Source organism: Pholcus phalangioides, unplaced genomic scaffold (assembly GCF_987345545.1).
Source record: "Pholcus phalangioides strain wild (caught in Gottingen) unplaced genomic scaffold, Ppha-v1.0 ptg000011l_1, whole genome shotgun sequence".
In the NCBI taxonomy this organism is placed as follows: domain Eukaryota; kingdom Metazoa; phylum Arthropoda; class Arachnida; order Araneae; family Pholcidae; genus Pholcus; species Pholcus phalangioides.
Window position 1 is genome coordinate 49,189,358 of NW_028301604.1, and position 16,678 is coordinate 49,206,035.

Here is a 16,678-nt window from a genome sequence, read left to right on the forward strand (position 1 = left end):
TAGATTTATCTATTGCATTTATTTTCTGTGAGAAGTGCAAGTTTACTATTCTTAAACCTTTTGTTATTTTTTTCTTATGACATTTAAAAGGATTAAAGCGTGCTTTCTGGTATGTTTCATACTTCTTTAAGAAAAAAGCTCTATGATGCTCACACACAGTAGATAAAAGTTCAGAACTCACTCCACTCCTCAAGATCAAAAGATTGATGTCTGATGGGTCCAATGATGTAAAGGGTAATAGATTTTCCACTTTTACATAACACTTTTTATGACAGTCAAACCCAGTTTCTTTTCCAACACTACAAATTTTACGAAGTGTCTTTTCTGACATTTTACTTTGGATTCCAGAATAATGTAAAATATTTAGCTAAAATGGAAATTGTTATAATAAGAAATACTTTTCACTTCAAGTTAATTTTAATCACATTTGCTAACTTTGGATTAGGTTATTCTATGGAGCACATTCTCTGTCTTCAGCAAGATCAGCAAAATGAGACTAGCATCATTTGTATATAGGGGGCAGTTGGGTTCTAAAGCTTTTGTTTTAGTTTTCGCCATGAAGCAGCAGCAGTGACTTTATCATCACCTGCTTGGATGATAAAGTCTTATAATCAAATAAGACACCAGTTGCCCTCTAAAAGACAAAGACCAGTGTGCCATAGTTTATTTCTTCACAGACACTATTATTATTTTATAACCATCACAACAAGAAACATCACATCTAATATATCACCACCAGGCACTATATACATTAGGTTGTAGTTGTTCTCTCTTCCATCTGCTTCTGCTACAACAATCAGGTTGTATCTGATAATTATTTTATTTTTTTTTGTGATTTGATGCCTCATATTCTAGCTATTAATCAGCAATTTTTTATTATTACTTGGAAAAAAAAAATAGGCCTATATTTTTATTCTTAAAAGACTTCAAAGTATTAAAACATACAATTTTTTCACCCAAGTGTAACTATTTCATATTTATCATATAAATTAAATATATGTTTATAAAATATGTTCTAATAATCAAAGTAATTTTTTTTAATTATCAGTTTTGAAAAAATATCTTTATAATTAAGCATATTAAAAATAACTTGAAAATACATCTATATGTATATGTTTAACAATAATATCTGGATTTAACGAATACAAAATAATTATTTAAGCAAAAATATATTATCAAATTGCAAAAGTTCTCCTTCGTTGCATTATAAGAAATATTTATACACTATCTACCAATAAGTATTTGGACACCTATGCAAATGACGATATCTGCAGTCCTGAGATACGTCACGCCCTCCGCCGGTATATATCGTGTAGGAAACAACATCAGCATTAGTCGCATGCAAGATGCCGTGCAGTTCGGAGCTCTCTGATTTCGAGAAAGGTATAATTATCGGGTATCACAAAAATGACTGATCCTTAAGGGACATATCTAGCGAGCTGAAGTACCCAAAATCGACAGTGGCCTATGTGATTAAGAAGTGGAAGGTGAGCTGTGATTGTCGGAATTTGCCCCGAGTCGGCAGACCAACGAAACTGGAAGATAAAGACCGACGGGTGCTGTTCAGAGAAATTCGGAAGAACCGCACCCAACCGATGGCCCTCATCCGCGAGGAGTTTCAACAGGCATCTGGGAGTATTGTTTCAATGAATACCATCCGTAAGGAAGCACATCTGATTGGTTTTCATGGTCGTGCTGCTGCCCATAAGCCTTTGATCACAAAGTCCAACCGCGTTGCTCGGTTAATGTGGTGCAAAGCACATCAAAATTGGTAGTAGATCGTGGAAACGGGTTCTTTGGAGCGACGAATCAAGGATCACCCTCTACCGTTCGGATGGCAGGGTCTGGGTCTGGCGTCTGCCTGCAGAACGTCTCCTGCCAGAATGCATTGTGCCAACAGTCAAGTTCGGCGGAGGTGGAATTATGGTCTGGGGGTGTTTCTCCTGGTATGGACTGGGACCCTTGGTCCCCATTCATGGTAAGCTCAACGCTGATGCCTACTGCACTATTTTGGATGGCAATGTGCTTCCTACGTTGTGGCAGTTTTACGGGGTGGACCCCTGTTACTTCCAGGACGACAATGCCAGCTGTCATACTGCGAGGTTAACCAAGGCTTGGTATGGTGCCAATGGGGTTCATCGAATGGACTGGCCTGCCCAGACCTGAACCCTATCGAGAACCTCTGGGACGAATTGGATCGCCGAATTAAGGGGTGCCCTACCCGTCCAAAATCGGTGAAGGAACTGACATGTCTTCTCCAAGCCGAGTGGAAGAAAATACCACTAGCCGTTACACAAGGACTTGTGGAAAGTATGCCCCGAAGGGTTCACGCTGTAATTGCCTCTCGTGGAGGCTCTACCAACTATTGATTTTGAATAAAGTTAGTTTTTTTTTTCTATCACAGGTGTCCAAATACTTATTGGTAGATAGTGTAGATCAATTAAAGTAATTTTAATTATTTGGAATTTGAACGCTTTTCTAAGAATCTTAAAATTAAAATTATAAATTTAAATTTAAAATTATTTTATTCAACAATAAATTAATTTAATCTAAGTATGAATTTAAACCAAGAACCTTTTTTTCCACCAACCCTGATGTGACACCTTTTAACAACATTTCTAACTATTTCATGAATTTATTTAATCCTTGAATTTTAAAATTTATTAAATGTTTTTGAATTATTGCATCAACTCTAAATTTTTTTTTTTTTTTTTGTTAAGCATGAATCTTTATATCAAGTCAAAATGTACAAATATAATTAATGTAGTCATGTAAGTACAATTGTGTTTTGTGACTCATATGTATTAACTGTCAAAATAATGTTTATACTTCTATAGTCTTTTACTTAATATATTAATAGGATTAAATGAAAAAAAATTTTGAAAATTCATGCTGCGCATCCAAAAAAATGTTTGAAAAATTAAAAAAAAAAAAAAAATTAAATTTAAATGATTTTTTTGCAATAAGGTTTAAATTTTCGTTTGGTCATAATCTGCAATTTTTTTGTGAGTATATTTAGTGTAAATAACTTCTCAATTCATTCAAATGATATGATATATTTTCATATATAAACATTATTAGTGGCGTTAGAAAACATTTTTTCTCTGAAAAAGTTTTTGACATACGTACATGAAATTTTTCATGGTCAACAAGGATGGTAAAAGCAATAAACAGAAAATAATAATTGAAATCTGGGATGATGGTTTTCATTTCAGTATCTAGTTGAATGATTTGAAATAGGACCGACCCAGTCTTATTTTGACGAATTTTGTCTTGCGAGCCAGAATAAATATATTAATGGCCAAAATACCATTATTTTTTTTGCCCAGACTTTTACTTCATATATTTAGGAGAAATTTAAAATAAAAGTTGTTTTAGTAACTGCTGTGCCTCTGGTCCAAAAATATGTTGGAAAAATTGTATTTTTTCTCAGAAAAAATTCCATAAAAACAGTTAGCATAATTTTTTTGCATATAAATTTCAAATGTAAGTGTATGAATTATTTTTATTCATATTTTATATGTTTTTGTGAACATTTTAGTGAAAATTTCACTTCAATGTATTGAAAATTGAGACAGTTGTGATTTATTTTCTCAATGCCTCTTAAAAATCGAGCCTCGGAAAAGTAATCTTCGTCATTTTTTGATAAATTTCAACATTTTTTTTCTCAAAAAGTTTTAGACATATGCAAATAATATTTAACATGGTTAGTAAGGATGGTGAAAGCAACAAATAAAAAAAAAATTAACAAAATTTGTGACCATGGGTGTCGTTTTGGCATTTTGCTGTGGGTGATTTGAAATGGAATGACCCAGTAGGGAGTCCTCTTGGTAACAATATTGGTTTTGGGTAAAAAGGACATGATTTACCCCCCCCCCCCACACACATCATGCAGCAGGGCTGTATTTATGGCGTAAAAAATATAATGGTGATTGTCCCAGACCTTAGGGCAGAATGTCAGCCCCATTCTTGTGGGGGCCAGGTCAAAGGGCACAAATTTTTCCCCCTGCGAAGGAAGAAAAAAAATGTTTTAATTACCCTTTTTTTGAACGCGTTGATCTTTACAGACTACCTATAGTGAATGACAAAATCGTACAGTATATACATGGGACAGAACGAGAGCATTCAAGAGAAGACAGACATCAAATTCATTCACCATTAATTGTGTTTCAACACAATATTTAGGCCGGATTTAACGTGTAACGTTACCATTTAGGCCCCGCCGGAAATGGGCCTTTTCTAGTCATTTTTATATTTTATTACCTTTAACATTGATTCTGGGATCGATCGGCGAGATCATGTGCTGCCGATCAGCCGCCATGTTACGATCTTTTGTGCTGCCAGATGCCGATTGTCATGCAATATTTTTTAGTTCATGTGATTATGTAAATTTTTCAAATGTTAAGTCGATTCTAGCGCCGCAGAGTCTCGATACGGATTCGTTCCGGTAAAGCGAGATGGGGAAATTTTCCCTTATATGCTGGTAGTGTGCAATGAACAGTTATGTTGATCGTTGTTGCTTGAACGTTGATCGTTGGTCCTTGGACGTTACATTTAATTTCATCTGGCCTCGTTCCAGCCATGAGTTGATAATCTAGCAGGGTGCCTCGGCACCGATCGATCCGTTGATCGTCCTCTTCATCTAGTCAAAAGTCCCTCATCCTGTGTTGAAGTGTCTTCGAGATGTCGGCTCTCATCCGTTAAGGGTTATTCGTTGGGTTCACCTCTTCAAATGCCTGATGCTGTTGCATTGGAGCCTCCCCCTCTCCAGGAGACCGCACAGATAAATCAAGGAGTGAACTGTTCTTGTTCGTGTGACAGTGACATCCAGAAGGCTGTAATCGATAGACCGATCGGGTGAGAACGTTTGAAATCTGTGATATGTTAACGCTAAAACTCTAAAGCAAATTTACTGTTGGCTTAAAATGTTGTAAAATATAAAGATTAACGCCGAATTAAAAGTCTTAAGAAAACGAAATAGTTGTTGTCATCTGCCTAGCGAAATTATTTTGCAAGATAAAAATAGAATCCGGGAAGTTAACGTAACATCGTTACAAAAGGAGCACCATAGTGTTTCCAAAAGTGTGTGTTTTGGCTCCTAAGAGTGTTGTGGCAGGCTGAAAATATTGATTTGCGTGCCTATTTATGCTTTGAAGTTGCGGTTTTATATTATGCAAATATCTGTCAAACTTTTTGGGAAGCCGCTGATGAACCATGAATTACTCAAGGGAGGCAGCTGACAAAAGCGAACCATTGGAATACGGTGAAAAGCTTGTGATCTAGACTGACACCTAGGCATGATGATAGAGCAAATAAAAAGCGCATAATATTGGACTTCGAAAAATGTGAATGGGAAAAGGAATATTTGAAATACGTCCTTCGGAAGGGCCCTTAGTTGGTCTAGTGCAGTGTTCGTCAACCGCTAGGCCCTGGCATCTGCCAAACTGGGTCGTGTTTGGTTTATTGCTTCATTTTTACCCATTTCTTTTTCATTAATCTTGTGTATGCCCAGGCCTTCTAATCAAAAAAGAAATCAACCATGCCGCGGGATTCCAAAAGTTGAGAACCACTGGTCTAGTGGCCACACATCCTGTAGTAGGACCCCCTAAGCTGAGATCGTTGGCAGGCTCAGGCCAAATTTTTCATGGGCCTCTGTATAATGTGAATTTATAGTGTGAAAAGAAAAGAGTATTATCTCAGGTCCCCGGACTGGAACCTTGTCAGCCCCTCCTGTGCTTCCCTGTGAATCGGCAAATCGGCCCGACTATGTTTGTACCTTTACACGACGGTTTCGGCTATCATATATAAGAAACGTTTCTTCTATTTTTTTTAATTTAACCTGCGCCAATACGTTTTGTCTGCACATGGTGATGCAATCAGTAAAGAAATGGGCTCATTCATGCGCATTCTATTAAGACGACATTTTCTTTTGATACACATCCCTGTCTGGCGATGCGTGTCAATTCCGATGGCAAACTGCCGATTTCGACGGTTGGCACATCATTGAACCGACTGAACACAAAAATTGCTCAATCAATTACACCTCGCTCCATTCAGTGTCATTCTGATCTTTTGCTTTGTTATGAGCCCCCCGTGCGTTGTAGTGAAACATGGCCGTTGTGCACACATCGTACTATCTATCAATAGTGTGTTCAGTAGTTTTGCATTCGCAGGTTGCATTTTCAATGAGCGTGGGTGCTCCCACGGAGCTTGCTTTGGAAAGCTTTGTCATAGGTGGCGAAGAAACTCTCACATGACAAAAGCATTGAGGGGTGGAGATCTAGTGTTGCCAGACGTTCATATATATGACCCGGAAGGACGTATGTAGGAATGGATTGCATTGAATATTCGTGATCTACCTAGGGCTTAGGCTATCTCGCCAAGGTGGTTGAAGCCATGAGTAGGGGATACAAGGGGGGGGGGAGGACAATGAAGACGATCGCCGCTCCCCCCCCCCCCCAATTAAAAAATTATTGGCTTGAGCAGAAGGTGGACATTAGTTCCTCTCCCCCACCTAGTTAGGGAAACAACCTGTATCCTCTTATGCTTTTGCGGGGAAGGGGGAGCTCATGTGGCTTTTAGCCCGTAAGGTCCAGTTTCTATGAGGTGTATTTAAATCAAGTTTTTAAAAATTGAAAAAAAATCAGTTTTTATTTGTATATTCACTTGCGTTCCCTCTTTCATGAAGACCCTCTATTTTATCAACCCAAACCCCCCAACACGTGGTGGCTATTAACAGTTTGGGAACAACTGATGTAAGAAAACAGTCCAGCATGGCTACTCTGCCACTAAGCTGGGCTGGAAGAGATCTCGGCAATGGGATAAGTCCGGTGGCAGAGACCCTGGCGTTTATTCATTCTTCCAGCACGGCTCATTTTGTCGAATTCAGGGCTCCCACTCGTCCTACTTTTCCTACTTTTTGGTGAAATGTCACACTTTGTCCTACTTTTTTAACAAAATCTATATAAACGATTTTAATTGAAAAGGGTATCGTGGATATAATGCCAAGTAATACAAATGTAGTAGATTGCAATTTATGATTCTGCCGAAGCAGAAATTGTATTGTTTTAAGGTTATTTGGGGGTGGGGTGTATGTGAACCATTTGGTGGTTTAGTCATTTTTCATTTGCTTAGTTTGAGGGTTCTGCAAGTAGAGTATTTAAATAATAATATATATAAATAATAGTACATAAAAAGGTCCAACCATTTTTATGGACCATAGTTGGTTCTAATTTTTGGTTTCAGTTCTTTGCATTATTATCTTATTTTCGGCTGTTAAAATGCCATTGGGGGCATATACTTGATAGTGGAAAATGAAAATGACACCACATGTAGAAGAAGTATGCCAAAACAGTCCCCAAAAATATATTTCCTTCATTATTAAACAAGCTGTGGAATAAAGTTCTTCTTAAGTCACAAGACAATCTACAAGCTGGGTTTAGGAAAGCTGGCGTCTTTCCTCTATATGCAGCCAAAGTCCTGCCATCATATTCAGATCTTAATGCCACAGGCCCAGATGAAAGTGCTATTTCAGACTCTTTCATAAAATATATTGAAATGACGAGGAAACAAGCAGTAGGACAAGAGACATCTGTAAAGAGAAGAAAGTGGAAGCTCGATGTTGAACCAGGGGAAGTATTTCAGCAGAAGAGATTAAAAAACTTGCCATCTACTTCTCAAGTTGCAATTTCCTCAAATAAAAGTGAAGTTTCTCGCAAGGCGAAGCCTTTAGAAAGTTCTAGTGTAGAAGATGCATATTCCTTGGGCTTCAGATACTTCACTGAACTATGAACTAGTCGAACAATGATTAGGCCTTTGAGGACCCAACAAACCATGGGATACTGAGTGGTAGTTATATGCAGGGCCGGGCTTAAAAATTCCCTGGTGCAAGAACATTTTTGCGGCCCCTCCAAAAAAATTTATGTAGTCGCTCTTCGACAAATAAACTTTTTGAGTTACAAACATAAATCTTAAAGAGGGAAAAAAATCGTTCAAGGAGAACTATTTTTTTATTATTATTTCAGTAATGCGTTGATAGTTGGGATTGTAATCAAAAGAGCCCAACAGGTCAGACACTAAAAAGTGGTCGAAATAGGCAGGTAAAAAAGCACTAAGAATACGTAAAATAGGAACTGAAAAGACATTTATAATTCATAGAAGGAAGGAAATATTTGTTGCACTTATTTTTTCTTCTTTTTCAACTACAGTTTATAATAATTGCATTACTGTCTGGGTTAAATTGATTTCAAGCCCAAAATAAAGTATTTGAGGTCCCACCGGTCAATTCCAGGGCCACCATTACCAGATGTTGAGCCCAAAAGGAAAATGATCTATAGGGCTCCTTTGAGTTGTGAATAATTCTTTTTTATTTAATGTATTATTTGGAATAATCACTACCGTTTCTATAGTTTAAACATAGCTACCTTGTTCTATTTTACTAAGAAAAAGTAATTTTTTTATGTTCCTACATATGCGGAACTTTTCTAAGCGTGGAGCCGTGCGTGGTCGCATCCATTTCACACCCCTGAGGGAGACTGGTCAATTTAATCCAATACCAAAAAATATGTATGTAAAATAAATAGCCATTGTGTTTTGCAGTGCATTTGTGGTGTAAAACAAAATCAAAACAACATGGGTCCCAGGAGATGTCTTCTACTTGGTCTTGGGTGAGTCATGACATGAACTGATGACCTCTTGGAACAGTCATTGGTCAGCTATACATATACAGTGTTGTCCAATGCCTGAATAAGACATATAATGTGAAGCATGTGGAGAAGCAAAAATTTGGTTTTTGTTTAATTAATGTAAATTAATAGAAGTAAAGGAATCATGTATTGGGATTCAAGTACAGTATATTCCGTTTAACGTTCCAACTTAGAAAGTTTTCTCTCTTAGTGCAACTTATTTTCATAGTCCTAACCTTCACCAACACTTTCAAAATTTCCCATTTTAAGGGTTTTCCCACACCTACAACGTTTTTCATGGCAAGTTTTTGAAAACGCTATTAGTGGTATTCACTGTATATGAGCTCTTCAATGTTATTTTACTTGTTTGAAACCAAGAGTTTCCTGTCACAAATAAAATCAACATTTGCTGATCTTGCTCAAAGTCTTCATCTTCAGATGAGCCAAAACCATTCAATACAAGAATTGGGAACCCCCAACTCCACTCTGAGTAACAAGTAACTTATAACTCGGTACTCAGAGTGTGGAATCAGTCGAATAGCAGATTAATATCAGGGTAGGAGATCCCATGCTGATTTTCCTTGCCCAGTGGCTTAGGAAGGCAGGTGTGGTGGGTACGGCCCGCACCAGGTACCAGCTATGAGGGGGGGGTGACAAAAATTTGCTGGTTTTGTATTAATGAACCTTTTTGTTACATAAAATAACATGTCAAGTAATTTACATGGGCCTTTACAATCGCTAATTGCAGCAAATTGCGGGTGTACGATGTGATACTGTAATAATTTAGTATTATTGTGTGGTGCGTAGGGAGGGAGGGGTGTACTTTCTCGTTTCTTTTGAACTGCACTGGTGCTCAAGTAAACAAACAGCCGGTCCTGGTGACTCATCGTCTCATCTTTGCCACAAATATCATTGGCACCAAGTCGTTCTGTGCAACAAGATAATTTTTTTAACCCAAACATCATAATAATGTTTAAAAAATCAGCAACGAATAAGGCAAATACCAGGAAATACTATCAAATTTCTTATGGTACTCTCTTGGGGTACCCTCCCCCTTTTCTTACTTTTTCTAATTTTTTGAGTGGGAGCTCTGCATATATCGATATATCAATCATCAGAGTTGCCAACTGCTATGGTTTGTCTGTAGTTTCTACAGTTGAACTACGGAGTTACTGAAAGAACCACCAATATTACAGAAGCAGGTTTTATGCATTCCATAAATGAAAATAAATCCAGGGGATCGTAAATCTGTTGGAAAAGTTTTTTTTAGTTCCTAATCTATTCTTGCCATAGAAAAAACAGCTGAAACATTTCGACACACAAAAAAGGAGATAAAAATCCTGCTGCTTTTTACCCTAAGAATTAAAAAAAGAATAGTGTCACATGATAGCTGTTTTGAGTTTATAGTGGAGAGAGAGAAAAAAAATTTCCAGTTGATCCATGGGTATGTCTTATGCAGTTGCTTTTCCTTCCTTATAAGATGGATGGGTTCTAAGGTGGAGGGGGAGGGAAGGTTGTAAGGGTGTAGAGTACAAAAGCTCCTGGCGGCTCTTGAAGTCTTCTATTGGGATTGGTTTTAATTTATTGCCAAAAACTGCTACTTGAAACATTCAACTCTTCTATAGGAAAGGTATTTTCCCAGAACAATTTGCACCTGTAATGGTCTACAGGAAAGTACACTGATGATTTTTCCTGAGGAGGGGTTAATAAATGGATAATCAGCTTTTTTTTTTTCTTGCATCCATGCACCAAGATGCAGCTGCAGCCACTGTTCAAGATGCGGAGACTCTAATGTGCTGAGGGAACTGGGTGGCAATAATATGTTTGTCTGAGTTTTGCTCTTTTTTATCCACCACCCACACAGCAACAAGTTGCTGCTTCAGCCACTGTTCAAGATCACCGAAGAGCAGGGATGTTAGTCCCTTTGATTTACTGATGCTTTGGGATGCTTTGTAGGCCACTTCCTGGCTTTTTTATTTACATCATCATCAGTGGTGGATTAAAGTCTGTCGGGGCCCCAGGCACAAAATTAATTATTGCGCCCCTCCCTCTAAATTAGTAAAAAAGTGTGAAGTTTGTGTTTTTGTAGCCCTTCTGTAACATGACGATCTGTGATCCTTCACAAATTTCACATTGTTCATTAAATTTCTAGTTTAGACCACAGGGACTGCTCAGCTATTGGGAAGCCCCCAGGACACCATGCTATGGGGTATCAGCATCAATAGTCTTAGGGAGGCAAAGACAGTAAAAAAATCTACTTCTAAAACCTCTCCTGACACCAAAAATGGTTTGTCCCCATTAAAAGTGTGTTGATAGAAAAACTGAACATGGAAACGTTATTGGAAAACGTTTCAGTGAATTGGAATTGCATACTTATAAAAGTGCTTGCTATAAATATAGCGCTGATAAACTTGGATTTTTCCATTCAGTTCAAAACTTGTACATATCTCTCACTTATTTTATTTATTTGATATGGATTCAATAATATAAAACTGCAAACCAACTGGATCTTGATCAACTATTTTTTTAGGTAAGTTGCAAAAGTGAATCTTCAAGTTCTACATATTTTATTTAGTTTTCCAAGATTTCATGAACTTGTTTTAGCAGATGAATAAACTTAATCACTAAGAAAACTGTGTGTTAAAACTGTTAACTAAAAAAATTAAAACTAGATGACGTTTTTAAGCTTATTCTAATTAAGTTAATGTTATATTTATCAATATAACTTTCCCCCTTACAGTAGGGAAAGTGTCATACTGAAAAAGCAAGATAAGTAATGTTGCTTTTCAGTATGACACTCCATTGAATTTAAATAATGGAAAAGCAATGCAAAATGGGAAATACTTATTTCAGAATGATTTAATCTTGCATAAACGTGACAGTAGAAAACGCATGTCTTTCATGCAAACATAGCACGATCTTCTCACACAGAAGTATTAAATAACACTACACATTCACCATAGGAGTTTTCTACCCATTTACTGGGCAATGTGTTTCAAAAAAGAAGGGTCCTATGATGAATGAACCTGTGAACCCACACCACACTGTCATTTTTGGGGAATTCTGTGGTTTCTGTGTGTGTACTTACGTGGATTAGACATCGCCCAGATGTGATAGTTATGGTTATTAACGTTGCCATGAAGCAAAAAATGAGCTTCATCGGTCCACAAGATGTTAAACACCCTGGTGGGATTCTGTTTGATTTTGGAGAAAGTCCACCTCACAAATGCTTCCCTCTGTATGGTATCCACTGGTAAAGTTCATGGCATGACTGCAATCTGTATGGGTACAGATCAAGGATTCCATGAAGAATATTGCATACCGAGGATGGTAGTAAGCCCAAGCGTCTGGCAGCTTCACAAGCACTGCTGGTCCCTGCAGCTAATTCAGATGCTAATGCTTCCATTTCGAATGCAACATGCAGCGAACGTGCCTTCCTTAAGCATGGTCGTCTGGCACTTACACGATCCTCCATCACAAAACTTTATCATTCTAACTCAGCATACTTGTTCACATACATGGTTTACAATGGTGAACTGGTTGTGGATTAGTTATAAGTTATTATAACCTTCTCATTTGTATATTTCCACCGAAGTCTGTCGTGCCAGCGCCATCTATCGGCTGTTTTGAGTTATTTTTTCCTTTCTTAAAAAATTCCTGTGGACTAGTGATGCTAACCCTGCAGACTGTTTTTTATTTCAGTTATTTTTCTGGTTTTTATGAATTTTTAAAGTTTCTACAGACTTTTTGCCCACCCTGTACATTGTTTGGTTACTCTGCAACTGCGTAAACATAATTTTATTTACATATTTTGAACCAACATTTTCTTTTAAATAGTGATAAAACACTTTTTTTCTCATGTGTTGCCAGCTCATGAACTGATTTTCAATGTAAAATAAAATTACTTTTTATTTTTGTATTTTAAACATACCATTGCCTGTACTGTTTCTGTGGATGATCGAACACTTTCTGCCAGGGGTTGTACAAAGCACAGATTGTGATTGGTTTGCAATTATATAGATGTTGATTGCTACTGCTTCAAGCTGAGATGATATCGAGAGTCATTGGAATGTTACAGCATAAATTTATTTCTGCATAATAAAGAGAGGCACAAATTTTACTTTTTTTTAAACTATCTATTTATACTTTGAATTTATATATTTCCCTAAATTATCATTTTGCTGAAACTGTGGGCATAAAAATTTCTCTTTTCTTTTTCTGTTGATGTCCCCCATATTTTAATTTTAGAATAAATCATATAGCATTTTCTGTTCCTTCTGAACATTCATCATGAAATAAGTTTTTTTTTTTTTTAATTTTAAACAGGATTATGATTCAATGGTCCTGTTGGTTGATGAACTAATGACAGTTCCAAATATGACATTCACATTCACGCCTGCTATCCAACATCTATATGCTTTTGCTCTGAACAGGTATTATTTTGGTTAAATAATCATATTGCTTGCTCCTATAGTTATGAAAATAACCTTAGTGATTGATACTGATTACTGAGCTACTGTGTTTTTGGCTGCCTATCTACTGCAACACTTGTGTTTTTGAAAATTTCAGAGGCGCTCACACTTATGTGCAGTCTACATTGATTTTTGTTTCAAAAAACACAATCTGTCAGGAATTTGCATTAAATATCATTGCATGAATATCAGTGAAACCTCACTACAACGATACTAGATATAACATTAAATCCCTCCACAACGATATTTTTTCAAGTCTTGTTTAGAAATGTGTGTACTATAGATGTTAAACTGCTGCCTCTCCATATAACGATAATCCTTTTCTACAACAATGTTTTTTCTTGGTTCGTAGAGTATCATTACATTGAGGTTTCTTCATATCAAATACTGTATTTCTTGGCCTATTTCCATTTGCATTTTTTTATCAGATAATTTTAGAGTTTGTGCAGTTTGTACTGATGGTGAGTATGGAGAAGGTGCATGTGTGGTTTATTAGTAGTAATAGCTTACACTGATATGGTATTAAACTTTCACATTGAATCTTCATGTTTAATTTTTCTTTCGAAAAACACAATCGTCAAGAAATTCAATATGACAATTAGTTTTTATGCAAATGTTATGTTCTAACTAATAGTATTTCAACTGTGCACAATCAGTATTCAGCAAGCATTTTCTAAAAAAAATATTTCCTTGTAGGGTATGCAAAAACTGTGATTAAATTTAAGTTAAATTTCATCCTGGAAAAAAAAAATGTGGTGGATATGCTACGCAGATGCAGTACTTATATTTTACAATTTTTTTCCCAATGTTTCTTTATAGTTTCCAATTCTAGTATGGGATTGGCCAAGATATACTGCAATTAAATTGCATTTTAATTATTCAAAACTGATTATAAGCATTTTCTATCTAATATTTGTTTAAAGAATACATGAAAAGGACAAGAATAAATAAATCAAAATCCTTGTGCCAAATAAATAAAAATCCAATCCAAGAAATATAGTATATGGTAATTACATTTTATTTTTTAAAGGTGTGGTGAATGTGGCAATGTAGTGCTTATATTATGAGCAACAGTCCTACAACGATAAATCATTCAATCATAACACTTCACTCATAGTTAGAAAAACTGGTGGCAGATGGCAGCACTACACATAACAAGCATTACAGAGAAACAAAGAACTTCACGTCAGGTTTCACTACACGTACACGCACATTCCCGCATGTACCGATTCGTTGGGGGTTCCGGGAGGGGGGGGGGTCGGGGTCCATGTGTGGTGTAGCAGTAGTAGGTAGGGCCACCAAAAAATAGCTCGGGGATCCATGATGTTCTTAAGTCAGCCACCTCGTTGGGCAATTTGCCTGTTGTGGCGTTGTATTTGTATTATGTTTACAAACATTTTTACTTTTTTTTCACCCTGTGGCCTATGAAATGTAATTTATATTGTATTAGTAACAAGCAGTTTCCTCAGTTATGACATGTTTAAGACAGCCTTGAAAGACTGTTAACTTAGACAGGACTAAAATAATCCTACAGGGCTGGTCCAATTAATCAGTCAATTAATGGTGGTTAAAATTTTTGATGTGTTAATCAAATCTATCAGTGTGATTATAATTTGTTAAAATGTTCCCTTAAAAAGTTTGCAAAATAACATAATTTAAAGCATCTAATGTGTTTTTTAAATAAATTATGTTCCTGCATGTAATATTTTAGTCAAATAACCATATTAAAAAAAAAAACCATTTTATCTATATACAATTTGCATTTTAAACAATAAAATCACACTTTAAAAACATTAAAGTTGACTTTTTTGAGAAAACTTGGTAAAATGAGCATTTTTACCGAAATGATGAAATAGTCAAGTTACATAAAAAAATATTACCCCACATAAAACATGATTAACCCCTTGACTCCTAGGATTAATTTTGCAAGTGTGCAGCTACATACCAGGCTGTGTGGGGGAAATGTTTTTGCCAATTTTTTTTTAACATACATATAAATGATAATATACAGTTGTGGATCCTGTTATAACAAATGCCGTTATAGTGAAAATCTCATTGCAATCCTTGAAATCAGTTTACATAGGAAAAATGTATTGCGCAATTCTGGTATAACAAAATGAAAAATCCATTATAACAAACCCGAAAACAAATGTCTGGAAAAAAAATATGTCTCTCCATTTATTCTTTCAATGTTTTGAAAAATCGGATGAAATTGCAATTGCAAATTTATACAGTAGTTAAAGGATCCCATAGAAAAAGATCTAACCTTCAAATTTCCAAGATGTGGATGCAGCTGTCTTTACCTGTTTTCAGGACATTTGTTCCCAAAATGTGTGCCAGTTACCGATTCACTCATAGGAGAGGTGGTTTTGGAATTTGCATGCCCTTTTGGATGCGAAAACTTTCAAGCAAGTGTTGGCTGGCTGAATAGTTTGAAAGAATGGTATGGTGTGGTAACAAAAGAGATTTTCAGGAAAGAAAATTCAGTTCATATAAAAAATATGAATGAATGAAAAACTGATGAAAACGTGATAGTCATACGATCCTTCTGATGTATTCAACTCAGACAAAGTCGGAATCTTTTTCCAGCTGTTACCCAATAAAACTTTGCCATTTAAGAAAGGCAAGTGTATTGTTGGCAAAAACTCTAAGCAACCTTGGTTTTGCTGCAACATGAACGGAACCAAAAAAGAAAAGTTTTGGTGATTGGCAAATTTGCGAATCTATGATGCCTGAAGAACATGAAATCACTTGTAATTACAAATCAAGTCGAAGGGCATGGATGACTACAAGAATTTTTAATGAGTGGCTAGTTAAGCCAATCATCCACCGCACATTTATGATAAAAATTTATTAAATTCTTATTTTTAATTTCGGAAATACTTGCTAAATGCTCTATAATGCTTGTCAAATGCTTGCCAATTTTAAAAATGCTACTCAGTTAATTGCCTGTTGAATATCATGTTATTCAATAAGCCAATCTCTTGGAAATTGTGTTTTTGAAATGATAATGAACATACACATACGTGTCACATCTCTCTCAGTGTAAGCACCACCAGTCTCTAAAATCACGTGTTTCAAAACCTAGACAATGCAATGCTCGTTCCATGAAATATAAGGGATTTTTCTTTAGAAAACCTTTGTTTTGGTGCAACATGAATGGAACCATAAAAGAAAAGTTTTGGTGGTTGGCAAATTTGCGAATCCATGATGCCTGAAAAACATGAAATCACTGCCTTGTAATTACAAATCAAATCGAAGGGAATGGATGACTACAAGAATTTTTAATCAGTGGCTAGTTAAGTTTGATGGAAAAATGAAGTGAAAAAATAGAAAGAGATCCTTCTCCTTATCGACAATTGCGTGGCACACGTTGAACCTCCAAAGTTCTGCAAAGAGTGCATTCAAATCAAATACGTGCCTCCTAACTGCACTTCTATTTTGCAACTATTTAACCTATTCATAATTAAGGTGGTGAAAGGAAAGTACAGCACACAACTGCTGGCACGTATTCTTCATCAG

At 36.2% G+C, this 16,678-nt stretch overlaps 1 protein-coding gene across 4 annotated transcripts in view; it reads left to right on the plus strand.

The window, feature by feature from the left end:
- Ask1 (apoptotic signal-regulating kinase 1) overlaps window positions 1-16,678 on the plus strand; it is a 606,402-nt gene that overhangs the window by 118,489 nt on the left and 471,235 nt on the right. For all 4 annotated transcript variants that reach the window (XM_089239611.1, XM_089239614.1, XM_089239612.1 and 1 more), the window contains one exon: window positions 13,011-13,117. In XM_089239611.1, coding sequence (XP_089095737.1) covers window positions 13,011-13,117 — 107 coding nt within the window. The remainder of the gene's footprint in view (window positions 1-13,010; window positions 13,118-16,678) is intronic.